General features: G+C 39.9%; 1 protein-coding gene across 1 annotated transcript in view; it reads right to left on the bottom strand.

Annotated features, from left to right (window-relative positions):
* The window catches only part of CYBB (cytochrome b-245 beta chain), a 34,501-nt gene extending 12,219 nt beyond the window's left edge, over window positions 1–22,282 (bottom strand). Inside the window, exons 1-8 of the mRNA XM_055438575.2 lie at window positions 22,127–22,282; window positions 19,850–19,945; window positions 18,394–18,504; window positions 11,509–11,593; window positions 10,578–10,723; window positions 7,828–8,018; window positions 3,585–3,714; window positions 999–1,091 (exon numbers count right to left, since the gene is read on the bottom strand). Coding sequence (XP_055294550.2) covers window positions 999–1,091; window positions 3,585–3,714; window positions 7,828–8,018; window positions 10,578–10,723; window positions 11,509–11,593; window positions 18,394–18,504; window positions 19,850–19,945; window positions 22,127–22,171 — 897 coding nt within the window. The 5' untranslated portion in view covers window positions 22,172–22,282. The remainder of the gene's footprint in view (window positions 1–998; window positions 1,092–3,584; window positions 3,715–7,827; window positions 8,019–10,577; window positions 10,724–11,508; window positions 11,594–18,393; window positions 18,505–19,849; window positions 19,946–22,126) is intronic.
* Window positions 22,283–23,483: the final 1,201 nt, after the last annotated feature.

The following is a 23,483-nucleotide window of genomic DNA, read 5'->3' as shown; positions in this document are numbered from 1 at the left end:
GAAAACAAGTTCGCCTTAGAAATAGGCCTAGCAGAAATACTTGTCTGGTTAGTTCATTTTAGTCTAGTGAGGGAAATTTTGTGGTGGCTCTTTTTGCTGATCTGTGGGCTTTTTCTCATACAATATAAATATCATAAAAGGAGAACTGTTGTGGCTTCCTATATTTCAAGATCTCCATTGCCAGCTGGACTACATTCCTAGGACCTTCCATAGAGGTCCAGAAAGAAGAGGTAGGTGGACAGGAAGGTTTTGTGTGTTTTGCAAAAGCAACCCATGGTAAACTTTGGTAAATACTTTTTGAACTGAATTGAATTCAATTTTATTTGATAAAAATAGTCTTGTCTGATGTTTCCTGAAACTATAGTAAGGTGATTCTATTTCTATTTATTTAGTTAGATATTTATTTACTTAGTGATAAGAAGTGGCATCAACATGAGGGGAATAAACTGCTATATATTTGAAGTTACCAGAGTCAACTCTCAATGAAATTTAGTTAGCTTTCTGAAGACTTTGAGGACGTTACCTCTGATATTCTGTTACTACACACAAAGCACAAACAAGGAGGCAAAGAGGACCTGGGGAATGATCTCTATCCCAGTAAGACCTGCCCTGGTTCCCTGATTCTTTCGGCATCTGAATATTTTAAGGCTCAATAAATGACCTTTGTGACCTTTTGAACTCATCTCTTTTGCTTCTTTACTCTTAACTAATCACATCATCCCTCATGCCTTTCCCTTTAACACACACACACACACACAACACAAATTCATTTACATAAAACATTTGCATTCATTTTTCAATAGAAAATGTTAAATTCTGGTTTCCCCAATGAAAAGGTCCAATCAGGCTAGGGGCATTGAAACAAACCATAGGTCATCACTGTGCCCTAAGTTTAATCAAAAGAAACCAAGTAAAAGACAGTTCTGACAGTGTTGTAGAGAACTTGGGTAGACTTGTCCATGATATAGTTAGATAGTCATTCCTAAGCCAGTGCCTACCTTGGTGATGACCACCTTCTGTTGAGATCGCCAAAACCGTACCAACCTCTCACAGAGATACAGGAACATGGGACCCACTATCCACTTCCAAGTCTGTAATCAGAACAAACAATGAAAAAAAACATGTGTTAAGGGGTGGTAGTTAATAAAAGATTCACAGGGACAAAACATTTTAGAAATGCAATTAACATTTGTGGGCTTGTTTAAATATTTGATATTATATTAGTAAATTTCTTCTATAAAATAATGCATGAAAATACCTAAAGTTAAAATAAATTTCTGAGCTAGTAAAAATGAACATTCTCTTTGGTCACATTGGGGAACTATAACTACAGTATGAAACTCTCCCAAGAGGAACTGCCCACAAGAATGGGATTTCCTCCTATTGTTGCAATAGGAGTTGCAATAATCCTACAGCAGAGTTAAGTTGGTTTCGGAATTAACATTTCTCTAAAGGATAGCATTTCAACATCATCATGTTTTTAATGTAACATTGCAATTACTTTCTCTCAGTCACGTAGTCAAAGCTTAATTCATCACAAGATGAGAAATTTCATGTAAGAATTTAGCTGTTTATCCGATATTCTGGCAAGTTCTCAGAGCTAAGCAATGCACTTGCTGAAGAGGGACAGATCCAGAGATTTTTAGCTTTTTCTAGAGTCCCCTCTTGTCAGAATCTGCAATGTTTCAGACCACTGGAATTACTCTGTGGCATTGTTGGCTGTCCAAAAATATTTAGACCAAACAGATCCATCCTGGGATTCAGTCAGTTAGGTTCCTAGCTGAATATCTGAAGTAGCAAAGTATTTTAGAAGATGGTATCATCTAAAATATGACATTCCAGAAGGGATTCTAAGAGGGGAAGAAATCCCAGAGGACTTTCCGTACTCTCACTTATGATCTTCCTATGAAAATTTTTAAGAAACTTATTGTTGGAAGTTGAGAGCACCCAAATAGCCCTATCTCCAATCAAAGTTGAAAAATATCTGCCTGGAGGTCATACGTTCTCTGCGACTGGCCTTCTTTTTCATGGGACAGGTTTTTCAAACCATCTGGCACTATCCATCTATTTCCTGGGGGCCACCTGGGGCCACATTGAATGGAGCCAGGTGTTGGACATCACCTCTAATCTTCCCAGAAACCCAGGAGCATTTCTGAGGTAGGTGTCTGTTAAGGTAGTAGCATTCTGACTCCAGGTGTCTTCAAGGAAATGTGCCTTCCCTAACTCATAAGAGGACCTGAAATACAGTTCCCTTTTAATCCTGTCTATTGATGTCTCTGGGCTTCCCTGGTGGCTCAGCGGTAAAGAATCCATCTTTACCGCTGAGATGTGGGTTCAGTCTCTGGGTTGGGAAGATCCCCTGGAGGAGGAAATGGCAACCCACTCCAGTATTCTTGCCTGGAAAATCCCATGGACAGAGGAGCCTGGTGGGCTACAGTCCATAGGAGTCGCAAAGAGTCGGATGAGACTGAGTGACTAAAACAACAACAATTGATGTCTCTATGTAGTGGGGGTAGTTCAGTGATGTGTCTGGTTACTTTCATTAATAAGTAAGAATGCTAAAAGATGTTAAGTCCTCAGACAGTATGCTGTTTCTAGAGGAACAGTACTCTTATGATGTGTCTGGTTACTTTCATTAATAAGTAAGAATGCTGAAAGATGTTAAGTCCTCAGACAGTATGCTGTTTCTAGAGGAACAGTACTCTTATATTAGGAGAGTAGGGAAAAAGGAAGGAGAAATGGGATGGGAAATTTGCCTTTATATTATACTGTGTTTAAGGACACAATTAATGATCTTTTTCTATTCAGAAGACCTGTACAAACACTGATTTTTGCTTAGTTTTATACCAATAGCTAACATAATAACCGATAACGTGTATTGCTTGCCAATGGGGGAAAAGGTATGAAAATCACAGGGTTCACCTCTCACTCTATGAAACAGAGATATTGAGAATAAACAAAACGGAGTTCTTGAGAGTTCCAAACAAAAGGGAAATATTTTAGCATCCTTTCCCTTGGTCACCCTTGCCACACTCCTGCTCTACCATGAAGTGCCATTGGGTGTTTGCATGAACCTAGTTCTCCAGTCTCCTTTATTCACAGACATGACCTCCTGATACCTAATGGCAGCCCTATGTACCATCTCACAAATTTCCACCCAGTTCTGAAAGTTGGATAGAAAATCTTATTTCCTGGTATCTGAAGAGGCTGCTGACTCCTTATATTATAAATCATTATCTGAGCTTTCCAATTCAGCTCAGGATGGAATCCCTCTGAAAATCATTAGCTGATATTATCATGGCCATCATATCCAGAAGAGATAGAAGTTCTTGAATCCAAATGCACTGTAAAAAAACAATACTTTTTAAAGTTTTATATCAGGATGCTCATAACAGATTAATGTAAAGGTTACTTTTCAAGACCTAATTCTAGACAATTAGCATAGCAGAGAAACACTGATACTTATCCTAGCAGTTCCGTGACATTCATAATGGACAACTCTATGACATTTGTATGCATTTCTTAGACACTGTTTGCAGATTATTGGTAATGAAACTATAATAGCAACAATGGGCTGTACATACCATAGGAGGGTTCCCAGAGAACTTTGGGATTGGGCAGTTCTTTAATTTTCCCCACTGTGAGATGTTTTGATAACAGTTTCTTGGTTGGTGTTCCGACAAACTCTCTGCAGTCTGCCCACGTACAATCTGCCTGAGGAGGAAATGTAAGTCCTGACCATTTAGAAATGAGACATTAAGTTCTTAATTTTTTGAGATTCTGGACATGTTTTTAGTATTCTAATATGGGTCTTGTACTTTTCATTTACAAGCAATATCTTATTGCCCCCTCCAAATAGATTAGAGGAAGGGAAAAATGCATGATCTCTAGCAATAGAAAAAAAAATTATATGGGGACTTCCCTGGCAGTCCAGTGGCTGAGATTCCAAGCTTCCACTGCAGGGGATATGGGTTTGATCCCAGGTCTGAGAACTAAGATCCCACATCCCACATGCTGTGCAGCATAGCCAAAACAAGAGAAAAAGAATAAAATAGAAAAACATGTATGGTGGCATAAAGGATATTTATATGTAACATTACATCTACAGGGTAAGTTTTGGATCATCCATACATGTTTTCTGAAGTGCAACATTTGTGCTTCTGTTTCAAATATTATTCTCATTTAGAAACAAAAACAGAACAACTGCAAATCTAAAAGAGCAACTGCTGACTGGTACAGGGTCTCTGTGCAAATTAGAACAAGATGCCCCACCTCTTTGAGGACAGTCCTAGAGGCAGAGTTTGGCCAGCAGAGCATGGACTAATTTCATTCCCATTGGCCAGGTACACTTGTGTAGCTGACAACCCATACAACCATCTACAGTAGCCCTGAGGCTTGGAATAGATCCTTCATTTTTTTTTTCAAAATTGTCTAAATTAAATCAAAAGCCTGAAATTCACTTAAGATGACTTTGTGGAGATTATGTCATTCTCACAGACATCAACACTGATAGTATGTTCCCTGAAATGCTCAGAGCCCATTCACTTCAATAAGTATTAATTGAGCAACTATTATAACATAAGACAATGCAGGTTGAGTAGGAACAGGTGGAGGGAGGCACAAAGTTGAAAGAGTCAGGTCTCTGGTCTCTAGAAACATAAATTGCAAGGTCTTCAGAATCCTTGCCTGCAAAATCCTATAGACAGAGGAGCCCAGCAGGCTGTAGTCCATGGGGTCACAAAGAGTCGGGCATGACTGAGTGACTAACACTAACGCTTCAAAATATATAAGATGACACATGGGAGGCCCTTTGTAAAAGTTTGGGCCACGTGGTATATTCAGAGCATGTTTTACTTCAAGGTCATTAACCATCGCTTTCTATCCCTAGGTCCTAGGGAAGAGAATTACCATGTGTTGAGCACCTGTCATGTGCCAGGTATGGGAAAGGCACTGTACACAAATTATTTCAGTTGGTTCTCATAACAGGCCTGAAATGTAAGTACCCTCATTTTACATATGAGGACCCCGAGGCTTAGAGAGACCAGATAACTATAAGCAGAATGATTTGGTGAAAGCAATACTGGACCCAAGCCAGACAGCCTTGGTTTCACATCCCACATCCACCCCTTGCTAATTTAGTGGCAAATTGGACAAGTTATTTTACTTGTTTTGAGCCTCAGTTTCTTCAGCTGTAAGATAGGCATGTGCGTGTGTGCTAAGTCTCTTCAGTCATGCCCAACTCTTTGTAAGCTTATGGACTGTAGCCCGCCGGGCTCCTCTGTCCATGGGATTCTCCATGCAAGAATACTGGAATGGGTTCCATGCCTGCCTCCAGGGGATCGTCCCGACCAGGGATCGAACCCACATCTCTTATGTCGCCTGCATTAGAAGGTAGGTTCTTCACCCCTAATGCCACCTGGGAAGCCCATAAGATAGGCATAAGTACCTCATTAAAAGTTTATTTTAGGAATCAATTGGCATGATGCATATAAGACTCCAGACACAAAGTAATCCAACAAATGATAACTATTAGAGTTCTTAATGCTGAAGATCACATAGGGAGTGATAGAAAAAAAATTCTGACTTTCTTCTCTTCTCAGTGCCAAGACTAGAAGTCAGAAAACCTGCATTTTTATCCCAGTTCAGCTGCTACCTAGCTATGAGACTAAGTAATCAGTCAACCAGTGTAAGTGGCAGAGTCTCCTCGGATGGAGAACAGGGAACATATCTGTCCTCTGCCTGCTCCACAGTAAGATACATATCTGTGAGGGACTTCCTTGGCAGCCCAGTGATTAAATCTCTGTACTTCAAATGTAGGGGGCACAGTTTCAATCCCTGGTTGGGAACTAAGATACCACATGATCCATGGCCAAAAACAAACAAAAAAAGATATAAATCTATGAATCTACACAAATGTAAAGTGGTGGAATTACTTAGCTAGAGAGGCGAAGAGATTAATTTCTTTTCTCTAGGATTCTCTGAAACAACTGGATGATGACCAAGTCCTGTTTAAAGATGCTCATTGGTTTAAGAGGGTTTTCCAGTAGTCATGGATGGATGTGACAGTTGGACTATAAAGAAGGCTGAGCATCAACAAATTGATGCTTTTGAACTGTGGCATTGGAGAAGACTCTTGAGAGTCCCTTGGACTGTGAGGAGATCCAACCAGTCCATCCTAAAGGAAATCAGTCCTGAATATTCATTGGAAAGACTGATGCTGAAGCTGAAACTCCAATACTTTGGCCACCTGATGCAAAGAACTGACTCATTTGAAAAGACCCTGATGCTGGGAAAGATTGAAGGTGGGAGGAGAAGGGGATGACAGAGGATGAGATGGTTGGATGGTATCATCACCTCTATGGACATGAGTGTGAGTAAGCTCCGGGAGTTGGTGATGGATAGGGAAGCCTGGTGTGCTGCAGTCCATGGGGTCACAAAGAGTCGGACACGACTGAGTGACTGAACTGAACTGAAAGAGTCTTTATCTACACAGATTTTTCAGTGCTTAGAAAGGGATGACCAGGGGTCAGGGTCTGCAAGTTGATCAAGAATGCACATGAGGAGAGGGAACTATATTCAATATTTGGTAATAAACTATAATGGAAAAGAAGATGAAAAAGAATGTATGTGAGTTATTTTGCTATACACCTGAAACTAACATGACGTGGTACCTCAACTATATTTCAATAAAATTTTTATAAAAGAATGCACATGAGGGGTTGCCACAGGCTGCTTCTCCCCACTCTTCCCCTTTTCATACTCAAGTCTCAGCCATTTCTAGGCTGACTTGACTCAGAGCAGAGTCACTGAGCCTTGAGCACCTACTTCCTCTACTCTTAGTTATCTGCAGCCCCGTACCCACTGGGGAACTTCCCTGGCCTGCTTTTGCGTGCAGGTGGGAGAATCAGTTAGTGTGAAACAGTAGAAAAAGGAAGCCTGGTATGAAACAGGGGTCCCAATAAGGCAAACTCTCTCAACCGCACATCCAGGCACTGAGTGTCTCTAGGACAGATTCATCACTGCCTGCCTTAACCCCTCTGAGCTCCAATCCCATCTCAACCACTGATAAACTGGTGATGGCTTGGCTACATACTGGGTTGGCCAAAACGTTCATTTGGGTTTGTTCATAGGATGGAACAGAAAAAGCCAAATTAACTTTCTGGCCAACCCTGTACTTACCTTTTCTTAGTCTGTTTCCTTGTCTATCATTTCCCCAGGAAATGAGGACAGTAAGAGCATGTCTTCCTTTTACAGGTTAAAAGAAACATGTCTGTCACAGACACTCAATAGAAGCTAGGTTTTCTCTTTATTATGTTAGGATGCTTGAAGGCAATAACCATGTGTTTCTCGTTCTAGTATTCCCCACTGTGTCTGAGAGTGGCCCTCATACACAGTAGGTAATCAGTGAACGATTGGCTTGAATCAAAACTCATTGAACTACAGCAGACCCTTTCACCAGATGAATATTTACCCTCCCTGGTTTGGGAGTTTGTCTGATTTACGAGGGATTAAGCCATGGGAAACATCATTGCGGACATCCAAGACTCTACCAGCAATCTCAGCATGCTTTATATATGCTTGCAAAGATATTCAAAACTTTGGTGTACTTTTCAAGCTTGCTATAAATAACTGCACTATGAATAGTTATGAGTCGCATACCAGAAACTAAAGCGGTACTGAGTGGTTTTTACCAAAGTGGTTTTCACCTCTTATTCTCTCAACAGACAGGCTGACCACACCAAGACAAGGTCATTGTGCCTCTAACAGAGCACCACGTCTCGGAACTGAGGGGAATAAAGTACTTGGCCTTGGAGTTTAAATACTCACTCAGCTCCATGGATGGCGAGACCAATGAAGAAGATCACAAAGAGATGGTGTGTGTACCAAAACACTTCAAAATAAGACCTCCGGATGGTTTTGGTGGAGGATGTGATAATTAATATCAGGCACAGTGTAATGACGACTCCGGTGATGCCTGCCAACCGAGTCACAGCCACATACAGGCCTCCTTCAGGATTCTGTAAAATACACAGACACAGACACAAACACACACACATTATTTGTATGCTCTCAGATGCCGGACTCCCTATCTATAGAGTGTCCAATGAAGAGGGCAATAGGTATGTTCTTTCCCTCTTTAGATAATCCTAACCATCCCTCAACAGGGTGGTATAGACTTTGAATTACCGTTTAGTCTCTCAGCTGTGGCTGACTCTCTTGCAACTCCATTGACTATAGCCCATTAGGCTCCTCTGTCCATGGGATTCTCCAGACAAGAATACTGGAGTGGGTTGCCATTTCCTTCTCCAGGGGATCTTCCTGACCCAGGGATCGAACCCACATCTCCTGCATTATCAGGAGGATTCTTTACCACTGAGCCATCAGGGAAGCCCATATAGACTTAGAATGGATAGTTCCAGATTAAAAGTCATACATGGTTGAGGTGTCATGCTGCTGCTGCTAAGTCGCTTCAGTCATGTCCGACTCTGTGCAACCCCATAGACGGTAGCCCACCAGGCTCCCCCATCCCTGGGATTCTCCAGGCAAGAGCACTGGAGTGGGTTGCCATTTTCTTCATAGGAAATATCAATTGATATACAGAAGTAGCTCTCAGTATCAGAATAAAGGACATTTGTCAACTCTATGTCCTAAAAGGGTCAGAAGCTCTTTTCTCGCTTTGATTTGGAAGGTGTCATAATGCTTAGCTTGTAAAAGTATTCTGGGTATGCCACATCTTAGGCTATGTTCCTCCAAAGCAGATCCTGAGATGAGGATTCATGGGTAAGTGATTTTGAAAGAATGTGCTCCTGAAGAAACTGGTAAGAGAATGGTTAATAGGACAGGAAAGAGGTTCCTCTTTCATGTCAAGTCAAATAAGAGGGTGTTGTTGTTCAGTGGCTTAGTTGTGTCCCATGGACTGAAGACCACCAGGCTCCTCTGTCCTCCACTCTCTCCCGGAGTTTGCTCAAATTCATGTCCATTGAGTTGGTGATGCTATCTAACCATCTCATCCTCTGCTGCCCCCTTTTCCTTTGCCTTCAGTCTATCCCTGCATCAGGGTCCTTTCCAAGAGGGTGATCTTGGGCCAAATCTTCAGCCTGATCCTGCAGGGAAACTGCGGAGGGTCAAACACACCTCAGTGTTTATCCTGACTAGAGGCAAAGAAGCTGGGTTTTTATGGCCTGAACCCATCAGTTATTGGTTAAGACCAGCTCAGCGAGATAGCTATCTAGGCCCTTTCAGATCTTGGAGCTTGTGGGCAAAGGGCTTCCAGTAGCCCCAGGGCAATCCTCTGAGGAAGAAACACAAATACAGGCAATTGAAAATGAAAGCACACAGAAGGGCAAGGGAGCACAGACATCAGAAGAGTGATCTGGGCCCAGCACTGCAGTGTCAGCTCATTTGATATGTTCACAGTGCCGCCTCTATGTATCATTGTATAAATAAAAGAAAAGTTATCCAAGACATCATAGAAAAAGAATTCATATGTTATTTGATGCTGTTTAATTCTGTCCCTAAATAGATCACATTTTAAAATATCAGCCTGAGGATAATGATTTCTGCAAAATTAAAGGACTTTTTTTGTAATCTAAACGGACAAGAAAATGTGTTTGAAATTCAGTGTATAGTGAGTGATTTGATTCAGCTATCCTACCCAACCACTGGGCACATGAAGATGATTTCAACCTTCTCCCTCTGAGTGTAGAAGGCTCTAGCAACTACTGGAAGGGAAGAAGTCCTTGCCTGTGGACTGCCCATATGGCTGCTGCTGGAGCAATTAGCAGACAGAGGCCACCTCTCAGATGTTGTAAGCAAGAAAGAGGAAAAGCATTGCTGACGGGTGTCAGAAGGTGGCTGACCTGGTATTAACACCTCAGCTAGAAGCTTCCCTATTTCACATAAACAGTTTCATAGAACACTAACATCAGACAAGGTCATTCTGTGACCTTGTCATTCAAGACCAGTCAAGACAAACACATGTGTGACTGCTGCTTCTTAACCTATTACAGACTTAGCCCCATTCTTCTGCCTCCTAGAAAAAAAAATTATTAAGATAACTAATGCTGGAACTATCCCCAATTCTGGACTGAATCTGACCCAGAGCAAATGCTTGTTTTCTGAAACCCCTCCCAAATCATCTGACACAAATCCCACAACAAGCCTTTCTCAACATCCTCCTGAGAAACCCCAGATTTCCTCAGAGTATGAGGTTTCTTTGCTGCAGTAAGTAATAAACCCGAGTTTGTTGGACTAGATGATGTTCCTGGCTTTCTTTGACTTCTGGGCCTTGTCAAGGATAAGCCTGAGTTGCTCCAGGCTTCATGTATACTCGTTCTTACAGGTGAGTTTAAGAAACTGGAAAACATCTCGTGACCTTCCACATTTAGCATCAGGAGTGTGGGAGGCATTTTCTCTGTGCCCACATTCTTAGAACCTATAGACCTGGCCCTCTGATATAGTTAGTCTACTTTTGTCATTGTTGCTGTTCTGATCAAGTAAAATTGTTGACTCACTGAAATCTAATCCTCAGTTTTAATAGTCTAGAGAACATCTGAATTAGGAAGTTAGAGGCTTACCTTGATTCTCTGTCGAACAAAATTGAGGTAAGTTTCACCGGGCTTATCTCCAATATCAGAGAGTGCTATTGAATAAGGATCAGAATTGTTGACTCGGGCATTCACACACCACTCCACATTAAATAGATGTGCAATGGTGTGAATTGCTAAAGAGGGCAGAGTAGAGAAACAAAGAGGGTGAGTGGTGTACGTAATTTTATTTGGAGCTGAGTTTCTAGCTACAGTCCCTGTGTGTGTGTGTCTGTGTGGTGCTCAGTAGCTCAGTCATATCTGACTCATTGTGATCCCATGAACTGTAGCCTGCCAGGCTTCTCTGTCCATGGAGTTTTCCAGGAAGAATACAGGAGTGGGTTGCCATTTCCTGACTCTATGATAAAGTAGTGGAGATTTGATAAGGATCCCTTCTTACACCAACACCACTTTCTTAATAATTATAATCATAAAACAAAATATTTAACACATATAAATAAATGAATACTATTATATATACATATATAAACAATAATAAAAATAAAATGCTTAGCTCATACTGTCTATCTTAGATTCTCAATTTATGGGCTATGGTCCTTATAGGGTTACTGCAAGAAATCCATGAATCTATATGTTCAACCAAGTATTTTTTAAAAGATGAATGAACAAAAGTTCTTATATGTGAACTAACAAACAATTTTCACACTAAAAAGTGTGGAAAAGGGAGAGTGCACTGGGATTTTTATCAGAAGAACCTTAGGGAATAACGTTTTAAAAACTGAAGGAATAAACCCTAATGTTGGGATGGCAGAAAGAGTGTTGAATATTTTTCTAACAGAACTTATTCTAAAAAATATCTCAACCTACCTGCAAAGGCTGATCTCTTATTTTAAAAGTATCTTAGAGGGAATACTCTGGTTTCAAGTTTTCTTTGCAATCTCAAATATCTGAATGAACTTACCAGTGTGAAGTGCAATCATCCATGCCACCATTTTATGAAAGGTGAGGTTCCTGTCCAGTTGTCTCCGAATTCTTGTTGAGCAGCACTTTGTATTAAAGGGAAAAATAGTAATTGTTAACAGAAAGTTTTCTCTGTGCCAGATATTAGACACATATTTTCTCATTTAATTATTACAACCAATTCTCTAAAAAAAAAATAATAATCCTACCCATTTGACAGATAAGAAAACTGAGGCTCAGATAGGTCAAACAGCCAATGAGTAGCATGGTTAGCTTAAGCGATGTTTTAGGTTCTCATACTATTAACATAAAAAGCCTCTCATGGAATTCATTGCTTAATTGTATAAAATATGAATTTGGACAGAAAGCATCTAACTACATAGCTTCTAGTTCAGATTAATTTATTCAATAAAGAGAGGATATAGAAATTTTATAAGGACAGGGATGTCCTCAAAGATCTGAAGGTCCAGTGGAGACACAGACAAATGAACAGTTCTACAACAAGTTTTAGAATAGCACCCTTCCAGGAAATACACACTATGAGAGGTAGAAAAGTATCTACCTGCACATGTTGATAGAGACAACAAAACACGGGAAATTATTAAAACAATCACAGCGAAAATAATAATAGCCAAGGGTATTTACAAACAGCGTGCACAGAAGTGTTTTACATGCATTGACTCATTTCATTCTTACATTAATTCTATGTGGGAGGTACCATTATTATCACCACATAACAGGCATAGAGAGGTTACCTTCCCCTAGGTTTCATAGTTAATAAGTGACAAAGTTGGCTGGGGTCTAAACTCCAGTTCCCTGATGCTAGAGATATCAACAATCTGATATTTCATACCTTTTATGATTACCTTGGCATTACAATGGAATTATGACCAATTGGTTACTGTAATTTTCTTACGAACATATGTTAGAGGCTGTGGGTTTCAATGCTTCAATCTGGATTCAGGTCATCGCCCAAAATAGAGAAAAAAACTCTGCTTTTTGGTTGAATCGGAACGTTGTTTTCCTGAAAAGTGGTCAAATGCTTGCTCTGGCTGCTTTGTTTCCAAGGGTAGATGTACTGGCATAGAGATTCAGAAAACTTTTAAGGAGACCAAAGCGAAAAAACCCCAAAACAAAACAAAAAACTTAGGTATTATAAATAACTGGTTCTAAATATATTTAATTTCAATACAGGGGTATTAAATATTTGACTTACTTATTTTTAATAAAATATTCTGGTTTTACAGAAAAAATAGAATTACATGGAAAACTGTGCTTATTCCACTATCTTGGAGTTAGTTACATTTAGGAAGGGCAGACTGTTTGGATCATGAAAGCAGATTTCTGAAACTGCAGAAATACTAGTAAGGAAGACACATGATTCCAGAAAAAGGGAAAAAACAATTAGGCTTCACTGAGTGCCTTCTGTGAGCCAGGCAGCTTATCCATAATCACTACACCATTTAATATAACCAGATAAATATTACTATTTTCATTTTATAGATAACAAAACTGAAGCTTCCCAGATGGCTCAGTGGTAAAAAATCTGCCTGCCAAGCAGGAGACCAGGTTCGATCCCTGGGTAGGGAAGATCCCCTGGAGAAGGGAAAGGCTACCCACTCCAGTATTCTTGCCTGGAGAATCCCCATGGACGGAGAAGCCTGGAGGGTACAGTCCAGGGGGTTGTAAGAGTCAGACATGACTTAGTGACTAAACCACCACCATATACCTTTTATCAAAAGGAAAAACAGAGACTTGTAGTCACTAATGAGTTAGTAGAATGGGGTCTTACTAGGGCACCAATCCCTCATTTTTTTCCTAGCTACCCTCTGTAACGTGGTCAGGAATGGCAAACACATCCAAAGAGAAGCCATACATCATGATTATACCAGGCTTCCAGATACAATTTCCTCATTGTTTCCTGACAAGGGGAGGGAGTGAAATGGTTGGTTGGGAAGGGAGGGCTTTGCTGCCTGTGACTGCCCAGGGCTTTATTCTTCCTGGCTACCATGCAGATACCATTTTTATGCTTTTGAGTCACTTGTGAATTACCACTAGTCACCTACTAATGACCCCAAGCTGCCATCATGCACCATAGCTTCTTCACTGAATGACCAATGACTTCTTTTATTTTAGAAAAATATTTATCTATTTGGCTGTGCTGGGTCTTAGTTGTGCCATGAGGGATCCTCAGTAGAGGCACGCAGGATCTAGTTCCCTAACCAGGGATTGAACCCTGGGCCCCTGTATTGGGAGCATGGAGCCTTAGCTACAGGACCATCAGGGAACTTCCACTCCATTGACTTATAATGGGCAGGTCCTCTGTTACTGTCAGCTAGAGGCTTGCTCAATCTCAATAAGCTAACATTCAAGTACAAAGGAGATTACTGAGTCACCTTGGCAGATTTCTACACTTGATTCAAACTGCAAGAGTAAAAAAATTTTAAAAAGTTGAGAAACAGAACGACAAAGAAGCGCATATTTAATGGAGCATAACATTAGCTTCTGTAACATGAGTGTTACGGAAACTTTAAAGTTCTATTTTATGTACACCTGGTCTCACCACAAATGCCATAAATGAATCTGAATTAGGTATCTATATGCAATTTGAGAGAAATTGCAAAGCTAGCCTTGACTCTACAGAACTCAGGCAAAGAAGCTGACAGAAACCTGGAAGCATTAGAATATGCGATAAATATGAAAATCACCACTGGATTCGTATAGCACTGTCTATGATTTTAAAATCCCATGTTTATCTTCTATCTCTTCCATAAAACTCTAAGTTCTCTAAGCTCATGGCTCACCCATGTCTTACCCTCTATTCACTATGTGTCCCTGTGCTTAGCACATAGTTAGCACTCAACAAATATTTGTTCACTGACAACTCACTAGTTGACAGATTTAGTCAATTAATACACTTTTAGGATATCATTCATATTTGTTCTTACATTCGCATTATGTCATTTGCTTTTTAGCTAAAAACAACAACAAAGAGAAAAAAAAAAAACCTACAAGACAGGAAGTCTAAGAGCCTTGCCCTAGACCACATGTGAGATAGAGGGCTATGTTGAAAGCCTCTGACTCTCAGGCTATATAAGGTTATAAAAAAGAGCTCACTCTCAGGTTTCTGTTTCTTTCTGATCTTCAGACTAGAACTTCCATCCAAGCTGAGGTTGTTAAGGTTTCTTTAGGGACTTCTGTCTGTTGAATCCCACCATTCCCCATTTCCCTCAACAGAGCAGGCTCAGAGTGTTTACCCCGATCTTCCCTGGGAAAGGCCAACCCTGGGGTTTTCTTTCTCCAGCTAACCAGAAGGATTATAAAGCCAGCTCCAAAGGATTAAGACCATTAGACACTGAAGTTCTGTGACTGTTCAGTTTTCATAAAGGCCAACTAATAAATCCTTGAATCTACAACATCCTTGCCACTTCTAGGTTAGGTTATTCAGCCTGCCCAAACATTCATATATTTGATGGACTTCCTAAGACTATAACAGCACCACAAGAGTTTTGAGTTTAGGTGGCAAGTGGAAAAGTGAACAGGCTCTGAGGGCACAAACACCTGCGTTGGAACCTCAACACTCTCATTGAATTTCATCCCTACCTCACTGGCCTGACATGAAGATTTCATGGAGGTAAGGTTTATGAAGACTCAGTAAGTGGCAGCTGTTACCGTTTCCAGTGAGTCACAGTATGTCCACTCATTTTAATCCGAATCAGAAAAGAAGGTTCTTTGCCAAGTTCACATTTCAGGTTGGGAAATCTGGGAGGAAGGACACACCCCATCTATAAAAGAATGTTACTTGCTCCTCATTTTTGAAAAATGCATTCTTTGATGTACAGGTCTCTCTAGTTAGACAGCTGAACTTCTCTGCAATTTGAAGAACAACCTCATTTCACCCTTGTCTTTAGAGGCCCTCATTAGAATCTTCACTCCCTTTAGGTCACTGCTGCTGCTGCTGCTAAGTCGCTTCAGTTGTGTTCGACTCTGTGCAACCCCATAGACGGCAGCCCACCAGGCGCCCCCATCCCTGGGATTCTCCAGGCAAGAACACTGGAGTGGGTTGCCATTTCTTTCTCCAATGCATGAAAGTGAAAAGTGAAAGTGAAGTTGCTCAGTCATGTCTGACTCTTCCCGACCCCATGGACTGTAGCCCACCAGGCTCCTCCATCCATGAGATTTTCCAGGCAAGAGTACTGGAGTGGGTTGCCATTGCCTTCTCTGCTTTAGGTCACAGGAAGCCTAAAAGTGGCCATTACAACATGTGCTTATCATAGCCACGAAATGGCAGTGCAATTTGAGACTGTGGAGTAACAAGGATTTCTTAACAGGCTGTCCTGGTGAAAACACTGCCTGTTTCTCAGGGTTTACTTCCTCTAAATAGAAACTATTTGAACAGGAGATATTGGGGGAGAATAAAACTGCTACAGTCCCTGAACTTCATTTAGAAAATGTCCCGATGTTGTACTTTACAGGTCGCCCTTCAACAAAACTTTTCAATTGCCATATGATCCAGCAATTCCACTCCTTGGCATACATCCAGACAAAACTATAATTCAAAAAGATATGCATCCTTATGGTCATAGCAGCACTGTTTACAGTAGCTGAGACATGAAAACAACCTAAATAACTGTTCATCAGCAGATGAATGCATGAAGAAGATGTGGTACACATATACAATGAAATATTATTCAGCCATAAAAAGAATGAAATAATGCCCTTTACAGCAACATAGATGCACCTACAGATCATCATAATAAGTGAAAAAAGTCATAAAGAGAAAGAAAAATCCCATATGATATTTATATGTGGAATCTAAAATATGATACAAATGAACCTATCTACAAAACAGAAATGGAATCACAGAAATAGAGAACAGACATGCGGTTGCTAAAAGGGAGGAGTGTTGGGGAGAGATGGAGTTCGGTATTAGCAGATGTAAATTATTACATTCAGAATGGATGAACAGCAAGGTCCTACTGTATAGAGTAGGGAACTATATTCAATGTCCTGTGATAAACTATAATGGAAGAGAATATAAAGGAGAATGTATGTATATGTATAACTTAGTCACTTTGGTTTACAGTGTAGATTAACACAACACTGTAAATCAATTATACTTCAATAAAAAAGAAAACTTTTCCATCAAATGGAGTTCTACCTCTGTGGTTTCTTAGATTGAGAAGATTATTTTGGAAATCCTTGTGATCAATGTGTTTGTTATGGCTTGTTAACCCTATATTTGTAAATCAAGTGTTGTATCGTTCTTAAAGAAAAAAAATCTTCTTAGGATCAATGTGAATTTAGTAAGACTAGGGAAAAGTGAGGTAGAGTTCAAGGCAAGTTCTAATTGTTATTGACAGTTTAGATCACTCTCCTTACCCCACAGAGTCATTGATTAAAGATTAACACCTAAGCTATACATTTCAGGTCCAAGTTTACTAGCAAAGCTCTAACTTGACCTCAGGTATCTACCATTTAAAATCCTTACACTCTCATCAAAGTAGATTGCTTGCTTCTCTCCACTATAAGTGATTTCTATTTAATAGGTCATTTTTTTAAAAGCTAGTTAATATAGAAGGAACATTTTATTAAAAGGAAAAACAGAGGCTGCATGCGTGCTAAGTCATGTCCAACTCTTTGCAACCCCAAGAATTGTAGCTCACCACGCTCCTCTGTCCATGGGATTTTCCAGGCAAGAATACTGCAGTGGGCTGCCATTTCCTAATCCAGGGAATCTTCCTGACTCAGGGATTGAACCTGGGTCCCCTGCATTGCTGGCAGGTTCTTTACCACTGAGCTGGCAGGTAAGCCCCCAAACAGAGGCAACTAGTCACTAATGAGCAGTGGAATGGGTCCTCCCAGGCATCAGTCCCTAAGTTTGGAAGAGCTACCCTCTGTGGTGTGGTCAGGAATGGCCAACACAGCCAAAGAGAAGCCACAAGTCATGATCACACAGGACTTTCAAGAATATGATTTCTTCACCATTCCCTGTGCTTTATATCTCCTACAGGCTTATTATGCCCATATCTGATGCCACCTTCTCTAAGAATTCTTTTTTCACCCCCCGCACCACCTGATATAATTGCCTTTGCCTTTGCTTGATTCCCTGTAGCTCCGTCTTTGTAACATTTTGTGGGACCCATCACATTTTGTTTTGTATCATATGTGAGTATGTATGTAGATTCCAAGTTCCTTGCTTCTCATCTTTGTATAACAATAAGAAATTTATATACCATTTTAAAGATTACAAAAGTTCTTTCTACATAATCTTTTTTTCTTCCAGCATAGTATATTAGGGGTTCAGTAGACTGTTGAAGTGAGGGTGAAAGAGCCTGGGGCATTTAGAAAGCCCTGAACTCCTCAATTCCATGGACCAAACACCTGTCACATTCATTGCATAGTGACTCATGGCTCATTGTTCCCATCTTCTTGGGGTATTATCCACCAAAGAGATTTTCTCTGACTTAAACATTTTGAAAAACATGACACCATGAGATTAATCCCCAAGTTTTACATCAGTCTCATAAATTTCTATATGTATGTATATATACATATGTCATATTATGTATATATGTCTCTCTGTGTGTGTACATGTACTTTATTGTTATTGTGGAGGTATAGGTAGATTGGTTGTTTTGTTTTTGGGGGGGATTTGTTTTGTTTTCAATGTCTGTTCCAGGTTAAAAGGTTGTCTCAGGGAGCTCCACTGACAGATAATATAAAAATAAACGAGAGAATCAAGCATGGCTTGATTGTATAATGAATATTGTACAGTGGTTGGAATTCTCATAAACCCTTGGTTTGCTTTTCCTATAAAATGGCATTGAGCTTGATGGCCTTCAAAATTTTGAGGAACTCAAACTTTGTAAACGTTGGTTCTTACCGCACTGGAACCCCTGAGGAAGGAGAGCAGATTTCGACAGACGGGCAGCAGAATCAGCATGCAGTTGAAATTCAGGCAGGCTGCAGGGGCTCTGGCCAGGGCTAGCGCTGACTGGAAAGGGCAGCATGAAAAGCAGGTAACTCCTGTGAGCCCAGAACACCCCCCCATCTCACTCTGGCCCCCCAACCCCCAGGCTTCCCAGCAAGCACGAGGACCACACTCCAGAGACATCCAGTTATCTGGGAACCAAGGTTCTTCAGAGCCAAGGATTTATTTTTAAGGCCTCGCTCCCCACCCCAACATTTTTATTAAGAACATTTTCAAACACAAAGAGAATCAATGAATACCTGTTTATTCATCTCCCAGATTCTACCTTTTACATTTTATGAAGTTTGCTTTAGCACATGTCTATTAATCTATTCATTCATCTGCCTACCTCTGTATCCATCAGTGCATCTTATTTTTGATGTGTTTCCAAGTTGCAGACATCAGTTCACTTCCTCCTAAATACCTCATATGCATATCATCAATTAGAGTTCAGTATAGAAACTGGGGTTTTGTAAAGAAGATTTTCTTAGCACTCAGACTAACCTCAACAGTAACTAAGCTGGTATGGTGTAATGCTTTGGCATTAAAACTGTTCCTTGTAATGCCTAAAGAAATTGCATATATGCAATTAAATATCGGGGGAGGAAAATGCAAAAGGAAATCATCCTTTTCAGCATCAACCTGAATAAATTAACAACAATTATAATAACATAGTATAATTATATGCTGTATTTATGCATATGATTATAATTAGTATCATTAAGTAATCAATTTGTGGTTTCAGCATGATGTAACAAATGACATCCTCTGAGGCAGCCCTAATTGTAATTATTTCATTTATAATGAAGAAGAACTCTGGCAGTTCAAGGAAACCGAGAATGCTAATGGACCCAAGGAAAGGCAGGGGCCTTTGCTCCACCAGTCTAGTCAACGGATGTGACCTTTGGGCAAGTTCCTCAAAGGCTCCATATGTAGGGAGAGGCTTATTTCCTGAAGATTATTTCATAACATGTCACTAGGGCTTTTCATGCAAAAAAGTAGTAGGAATCAGATGATTTAGAGAATACAGAAAGTCCCACTTGTGCTACCTGTGTCACCCTGGATGGCTCTCTTCAACCTGGCCATCCATTCCAGAGTCAGTATTAGATTTCTCCTTTAAGCTAAACAGGCGCACAGTAGTTCTTGGAAAGGGAAGGTTGCTGCTGGGACCTTCTGCCACCCTTCTGTTTGTCCCACACTGGAAGACCTAAAGACTCTTGCTTAGGGGGTTGCAATGGAGGGACTGAGGCCAATGGTGATGTTGCGTTGGTCAGAATATTTCTTTAAAATGTTAAGAGGAATTGGAACAAGAATCTCTGATTAGACATGGGAGCCAGTCAATACCATGGGAAATGGAACTTATACTTACCCCAAGAAGTTTTCGAGTGTAAAAGAACTTATCTGGGATATCATAAACCCGGTAGTACCAGACAAAGAGGAAGACGTTCATCCCCAGCCATACCAGCTGCACAAATAGAAATGGTTGCGTGAAGTTTTCAAGTTTCAACAGGCAAATTTCACACCAGGTTGGAGTCAGACCAGGGTCAAGATTTCCCCATGGACAGCCCTCAATAAAGGTGTTTACAAAGCTGGGTGGAACCAGCTTCGAACCAGCTCTTTCCTGCAAAGGTGTCTCTGCACTTTGGTAGTAACCTTTCCACTCTGTCTTGTCCCCTGTGATTGTTCTACTACTTGGCCACTATGCCGTTATTTGTCTATCTCTTCCTGTTTCTTTCTCCTTCTCTTAGGTTGATAGATGATAGCAAGTGACTTGAAGGGAACAGAATCTGTTCCTATGCTATTCCTCACACCAGGAGGACTCTGTGTTCGATTCTCAGTTCTCACAGGTAGAAGATCTCCCTCCATCACACAGCATCTTGCCCCAGTTAGTGGGAGCCTTCCTCAGCTAAAATGGCAAGTCTTTAATTCTATTTGATGAATTTTGCTTCAAGTGAGCATCAGTGAGGGGATGACTGCATGCTAAGTTGCTTCAGTCGTGTCTGACTCTTTGTGACCCTATGGACTGTAGCCTGCCAGGCTCTTCTGTTCATGGGATTCTCCGGGCAAGAGTACTAGAGTGGGTTGCTATGCCCTCATCAAGGAGATCTTCCCAGCCCAGGGAATGAACCTGCATCTCTTGTGTTTCCTTCATTGGCAGGCAGGTTCTCTACCAATAGAGCCACTTGGGAAGCCCAAGAGGATGAGAGGCATGGGATTTATTATTATTATTAAAAGGAGATTCTTCTAGACCGTGAGTGTTGACTTCATCTCAAGCACAGACTGCATTCAACAATGACTCTGCCCGGTGCTCCACCTTCAGGTCCCCAATGGCTATCTTTTCTTAACTGAGCTTTCAGCTTATTTAATGTCCTTCAATGCTGGAGAACAGTCTCTCTTTACACAGAAGAAGGTGCTCAAACCACTTCTCCATTTCCTAACTTTGTCATGTTTACTCTTGATTTTCAAGCTGTGTCTTCACTTTCAAGTATATGAATGCATAAATTAGATGGAGGTCATTTCCCTGGGAAAACTGGAAGGGCTAAAAGTATAATTTGAACTTAGTTTCTATAGGAGTCATCTGTTCTTAAAACAGAAATGAGAAATCAACTTAAGAGCTCTAAGTCCTCAGAACAATTTTGTCTTTCGTTAGTGTTAATTTGGTTTGATTTTTTTTTTAATGAAAAAAATATTGTGGCTTTTATTTTACTTGTGCCACTTGTTTCTACCTCTCCAGCTAAAAAAGTCATATTTACTTCATGTCAAACTTTTTGAAAAATTTCATTCATAGGTGTCCTTTTTAAAAATCTGTATAATACTTTCATTGGCTACTGGAAAAGCTACTTATAAATCATATTTCTACCTTCCCAACCATCTGTGATTGCTTTGCTGAGACCACCACCTTAAAATAATAGTTGATATTAGTTATGTTAAAAACTAAAGAAATCAACATGTCTATTAGAAAAATCGCCATATCTTTACTTAAAAGTTGTTTCTCATGATAGATTATATCAATTTATAGATAACTTTGTGAAATATATATCATACATACATTATACACATATATCTAGATAGTTTACTTCAATTCCTTTTCCTTGACTTTTAAAAAAACTTCACAAATAACTAAAGTTTACCTCAGAAGAAAGAAGATACTTCTTAAAAAGTGAAAATTGAGAAATTCAATTATTTTTGGTGTAATTACTGAAAATATAGGCCAATTTCCCATACATCAGCCAATCTTATATTTGTTATTTGGAAAACTGTATAAAGTTTCAATTGCCCATTTTTAGGTGGTATAAGTACATAAAAAATAGAAAAATTTGCTTCTCAGTAAACATTGTAACCAATTCATATTCAGGGATCATTATCATGAAATGTCTTCTACTCCCACTGTGAAATGCTGGCTAATTTAGTTCTAAAAAATTCCAGAAATAAACTAGGCTAAGTGAGCCTCTAGATGCATTCCTTCCATGAGTAAATTTGGAAGAATGGACTCCTTCTGTATCCATCAGATGGATGTATGTTCACATAAATAAGCTTCAACACAATTTCTCAACAAATGAATGAAATAAAGCTTTGCTCTGTTTTCATTTTCAAGAGAACACAGACAAGTTAGAGAATTCGTAATTTCTTTCTTATTGGTACTTACAATGACAAAGATGGAGATGCCCTCATTCACAGCCCAGTTCCCCATGGTAGCAGAGGTTCAATGCCTTGAGTTTGCCTTTCTTCTCTGCTATGCTTCTTCTTCCCATGAGGAAATGAAAACAGCAGCCTTGGGGCAATCTGTTTCCTTTTCTATTATCAGAAATTAGCTAATCATTGGTCAACTGAAAAGCTTGTTTCCATAACAAATTTAAACCACACACACAAAAAAAAATGACAGAAAAAAGTCTACAATGATCCAATCACAATTAAACATAGTGAGAAATGAAACTAATTTCTACAACGGAGAGACAAATAACAGTGTAATTCATGGTGAATTACACAGTGAATTAATTTTTGGACTGACTGGTTAGCAAATGGCAATTTTTAAAAAGTCATCCAACTAGCCATGACTTCGTGTTAAGCAAAAAAAAAATTAGATAGATATGATCTTTTTTGATAGGCTGGAGCAGCATTTATAATCTTACTGAGAAAAATAATAACAATAGTGATGCTTACATTATGCCAATTTTCTAAGATACATATGTGTGTATGTACATATACAGACACACATATATATATGTTGATACACATCTATGTGTGTGTCTAGACACAAAGGCACCCATACAAATTCAGTATGTAAAAAACTGATTCTAATATTCCACCTTATAAAGTAGTTTCTATTATTATGATTACATTTACAGATGAGGAAACTGAGACCCAGAGCAGTTAAGTTACTTGGCCAAGGTCATGCAATTAAGAAACTGTGGAGTTGGGATTTGAAAGCCAAGTAATTTGGCCATACTTTTACCATAATACCAAAATAAAAAAGCCTGACAGTGGCAACCCCATCCCAAATCACTTCCAATACAACTACGGGAAAAGAAAACAGGCCAAAATGTTTGGATGGCTGTAGTAGTCCCAGGCTGACAGGTCATTTCTCTAGGCAGGGTAGGTAAACAGGGTCAGAACAAAGGTATGGTTGAAGTGGTGGATGTCAAAAGTCAGATTTAGCATTCCCCCCCTCCCCCGCCTGACTCCCACTCAGTCTTCAGGACATGAAAGAGACAGAAGGGCAGGGTGGTAACCTCACTGTGAGTTCAAAGTTGACTAATTGCATCAAGATGGTTGTACAACAGCTAGAGTAGAGAGGTAAAAGAAGAAACTGGAGGAATAAAAGGGAAAAAGAAGAAAAAAGAGAAAGAGAGGCCTGAACTATTTGGGTTAGTGTCTATTGAAGCACTTGAGACAACCTGCAAAACTGTGACCATGAGTAAAGTAATTATTTTTCACCTTTTAATATTTAAGGAAAGGTACTCAACTGTGACTTTCTGCATGGCTCTTGAATCATGCGTAACCCA

The sequence above is a fragment of the Moschus berezovskii genome, chromosome X, assembly GCF_049115385.1.
Source record: "Moschus berezovskii isolate FMDL1 chromosome X, NW_MosBer_1.0, whole genome shotgun sequence".
In the NCBI taxonomy this organism is placed as follows: Eukaryota; Metazoa; Chordata; class Mammalia; order Artiodactyla; family Moschidae; genus Moschus; species Moschus berezovskii.
This window is presented reverse-complemented; position numbering and strand designations above follow the sequence as displayed.